Source organism: Lathyrus oleraceus, chromosome 1 (assembly GCF_024323335.1).
Source record: "Lathyrus oleraceus cultivar Zhongwan6 chromosome 1, CAAS_Psat_ZW6_1.0, whole genome shotgun sequence".
In the NCBI taxonomy this organism is placed as follows: domain Eukaryota; kingdom Viridiplantae; phylum Streptophyta; class Magnoliopsida; order Fabales; family Fabaceae; genus Lathyrus; species Lathyrus oleraceus.
In genome coordinates, this window is record NC_066579.1 from 330501842 (window position 1) to 330505680 (window position 3839).

The following is a 3839-nucleotide window of genomic DNA, read 5'->3' on the forward strand; positions in this document are numbered from 1 at the left end:
CTGGTGTTCCCTCCTCTCTGCTCCTTATTATGACTTTTTATCGTCTATGGAGTCAGATTTTCCTGAGTTGAGATATACCTTTTTAGGTCTTCCTCAGATGATTTGGTTGATTGATATCTCTTACCCTTATACCGGTCTTAGATATTCATTCTTCCCGAGCATGTTGTATCTCACCCTCATACCGGCGATCAGATCACATGTCTCCTTGAGCTTATTACCGAGTAACCGGTAATACCTCGTCCCGCTGCTTCCCCAGGAGTGTCCTTTTAGGCATCCCCATCGAAGTCCCTTAGTTGATTATTTTCATCCGGATTTTTATCCGAAGTATCCGTTGTGGATAGTTTTTGCTGTATTGGCATATTCCCCAATACATGCACCTTTGAGTCAGCTCGGGTCTTTCCATTGGATATTTTCCCTTTGGAATTCTGTTCCCCAAGCGTTGAGTCGTGACCTGTTCACGCATTTTATTCCCTCTCCTATCCCCATAAGAGTCCCCAGAGTCTCTGTCCCATTGAGTGTATTTCTCATATGGATTGTCAGTTTCTCCGGATGTCTTTTCTTCTTTGTGGACACATATCCCCACAGAGTTCGTACTATTTGCATACATACATCTGCATCATGAGGTCTCTTAGGGACCAAAATTTGTCTCTTTGTTATTATTTAAGCCCATTCTACCTCGTCGAGACGAAGATTTTAACTTTCACTTCTCCGGCTAGAATGACCTTAAATAGGGGCATCTGTAAGACCCCAATTTTGACCCTAAGATCCCTCATGGCATCATAACATTGCATTTGCATAGCCTCAAGGATCATGAGCATCTTGGTTCCCTTTGCCTTTGGGTGGGACTCCTTGTGATTGGTTTGAGATCACCAAGCATGCTTGAATTATACATCATTGTTTCTCTTACTTTTGTTTACTAAAAAAAGAAAAAAGAAAAAAAAAAAAAAAAAAAACAATAAAATAAAAACAAAAAAAAAAAAAAAAAAAAAAAAAAAAAAAAAAAGAAAATAAATAAATAAATAAATAAAATATAACAAAAAAAATTTGGACTTGGGCCTCTCTCATTTGAGCCCACAGGTCCACAAAAACCAGGTTATAAATTCAGAGTTTCAGTGAAACAAAAGGACATTCTATTCCTATTACCCTGGAAGGAAAAAGAAAGTGAGAGAAGAGCTAACAGAGTTCAGAGCAACCTCCAGAGGCTGAAGGGAACTCATCGGCAAAGAACCAATTCCCTCTCATATAAACCCTCAGATTGCTCTGCAAACCTCACGGGTGCAACTCAATTTCAATCGATCCTCCCCAATCAGGTATGCCCTATTTCCACTACTTTATACTTTCAACCTGAAATTTTTTGATACCCTTTTAATGTATGTGTTTGACAAGAGATTTAGGCCTCCTGCCCTTGGTTGCTTTTTGTGAGCTTTCTTGTGATTTTTAATGGCATTATTCATGTGGTTACATTTTGATTTGGGGGCAACCCTTGATTACCCTATTTTTTTTCTCTAACCTGTTTGTTGAGTGTTTTTTGTGAGGGCTCACATGACTCTTGCAGAGATGGCCTGATGTTCCACTTTATTTGTGGGATACCACCTGGAGGTTTATTCCGATTACCTGTGCTTAATGGCTTGAGATATTTGTTTGTGACTGCTTATTCCAAAGGATGGGAGCTACTTGGATCATCAATATGATCTCAAGAGGGGAACTCCTAATGTGGTTTTATTTTCTTTTCCCTTATCTCTTGTATGTTTAGGAATTCAACCCTTTTTTTCCCCATTCTAACCCAAGCCAAAACTTTTTGTGCAAACAATAACTTTTGTTTTCAACATTAGAAACCTAAGCCTTATGCTTTTGATTTTCAAAACTTATTTTTCATAACACTTATTCTGAATTGAACCTTTTAATCCACTTTAACCATATTTTTGTAAATACTTTTAGTTGGTAAATATAACCCATTCAAATACTTTTTGTGGTTTCAATGGCCACCTTCTTAATCAAACCCTTTTTTTATAACCATTAGCTATTAGGTTTGAGTTATCCTTGAGGTAGATATAATACTCACCTTTATCCTTAGTGATGGACAATGAGTCTTCCATGCTTATTATAGGGTTAACCCCTCATTAGCATGTTGAAGCTATCCTCACATGGTGGATTTGTGGTTTTAGGTTGAGTTTTCTCCCTTTGATAACAAAAGACCTTAAGGTTTTTGGACCAATCAATTCACTTACTTTTTTTTGAATTTTTTTACCCCGAACTACGAGGTTTTGATCCTAATCTTTTTTTAAGATGGTACGTAGGCAATGGGTTCATCCATTCAAACACAAAATGTAAATAAATTTGTATATTCTTTTCTCATCCCTTTAATCATGTTTGCACAAATAAATTTTCACAAAAAAAAAAACAACAACCTTACAACAAATGCGAAAAGGGCTCCCTAGGAGTACCTAGGATGCTTTGGGTGCCTAACACCTTCCCATTGCATAACCAACCCCCTTACCCATATCTCGGACATTTTTACTAGTTTTTGATTCGATAAAACTTTTAGGTTTTTGTTCGCTTTCTAACCATTCCTTTGGATAAATAGAAGTGCGGTGGCGACTCGACTTGTTTGATTTACCTTGGATTTAGTCAATATCTCTAATGGTAACGAATACCCCGCTACAATACCCTAAGTGAAGGTGAGAAGGTGATGACAGGTGTTGTGTGATAAGTTTTGTAACCCATGTTACAGAGCAGGATTAATTTTTAATGTGTGTGATACCCTTGTAGTCGTATTTTCAGATAAATTATGAGTTAAAATTGTTTGTGAGGTTTAGGGTGTTACATAAGTGGTATCAGAGCATGTCGGTCCATTTGGCTATGTTTTATGATGTAGTCGAGTCCCTTGTATGCAACTTATGTGTATACATTGTCGATGCATTTTTTCTTCTAATTCTTATTTGATGATGTGTAGAATGGATGAAAGAAATTAATGCGCTATTGCTGATGCCTTAAAGTCATTGGCTCAGGCACTACATGAACAACAGAATCATACAGGTGATGAGTTTCGCGGTTTAGGAAAAATTTAGAGGAATAATTCATCGATGTTCAAGGATATGTATGATTCGGAGGGTGCTCAGGTGTGGCTCAAATAGATCGAGAAGATATTATGAGTAATGGCTTATACTGAAGAACATAAGGTTTTGTTCAGTACTAACATGTTGCTTGAGGAAGCTGAAAATTGGTCGAATAACAGTCACCAGAGACTAGAAGTTGTTAGTGTTGAGATCACTTGGACTGTGTTCAGGGGGCAATTCCTAGAGAAATACTTTCCTGGAGATGTGCGTAGCAAGAAAGAGATTGAATTTCTCAAGCTTAAGAAAAGGAACATGACGGTTTCTGAGTATGCCGCCAAGTTTAAGGAGCTAGTGAAGTTATGTCCTAATTACAATTGTGCAGCTGTGGAGGGATCCAAATGCATTAAGTTTGAGAACAGACTACGATCTGAAATAGAGCTAGGTATTGGTAACCAGGAGATTCGTAGGTTTCCTACTCTAGTGATATTACAGGGGATGTAAGGATATTTTGCAGGTGAAGAACCTCGCGCCAGATATGTTCACGGCGGGTGTGAAGTTCTTTGTTGCCTTGCCTACCCTTATGAACATTGTCTTGTCCTTTATGAGAGAGGTATAATTATTTTTCCTCTGGTGGTCTGAACTCTCAACATTGGAAACATACTCTTTGTCATTATGTTCCTTCTTTTCGACATTTATCTTCTCGCCCTCTATGTAACATTCTATTTTGATGACCATTTCTATCAACCAAAGCGCTATCTTCTGGAAGAGAGACTCGTTAAAGTG

The 3839-nt window shown here is 37.8% G+C and overlaps 1 protein-coding gene across 1 annotated transcript; it reads left to right on the top strand.

Moving 5' to 3' along the window:
• Nucleotides 1-3155: 3155 nt before the first annotated feature.
• On the top strand, nucleotides 3156-3557 carry LOC127105225 (uncharacterized). The gene has a single exon (XM_051042393.1). It carries the CDS (start codon nucleotides 3156-3158, stop codon nucleotides 3555-3557), a length of 402 nt encoding a protein of 133 aa, XP_050898350.1.
• Nucleotides 3558-3839: the final 282 nt, after the last annotated feature.

Bases quoted from the DNA above. Each gene is read 5' to 3' on its own strand.
- LOC127105225 (XM_051042393.1), top strand. From the start codon at position 3,156: ATGGCTTATACTGAAGAACATAAGGTTTTGTTCAGTACTAACATGTTG.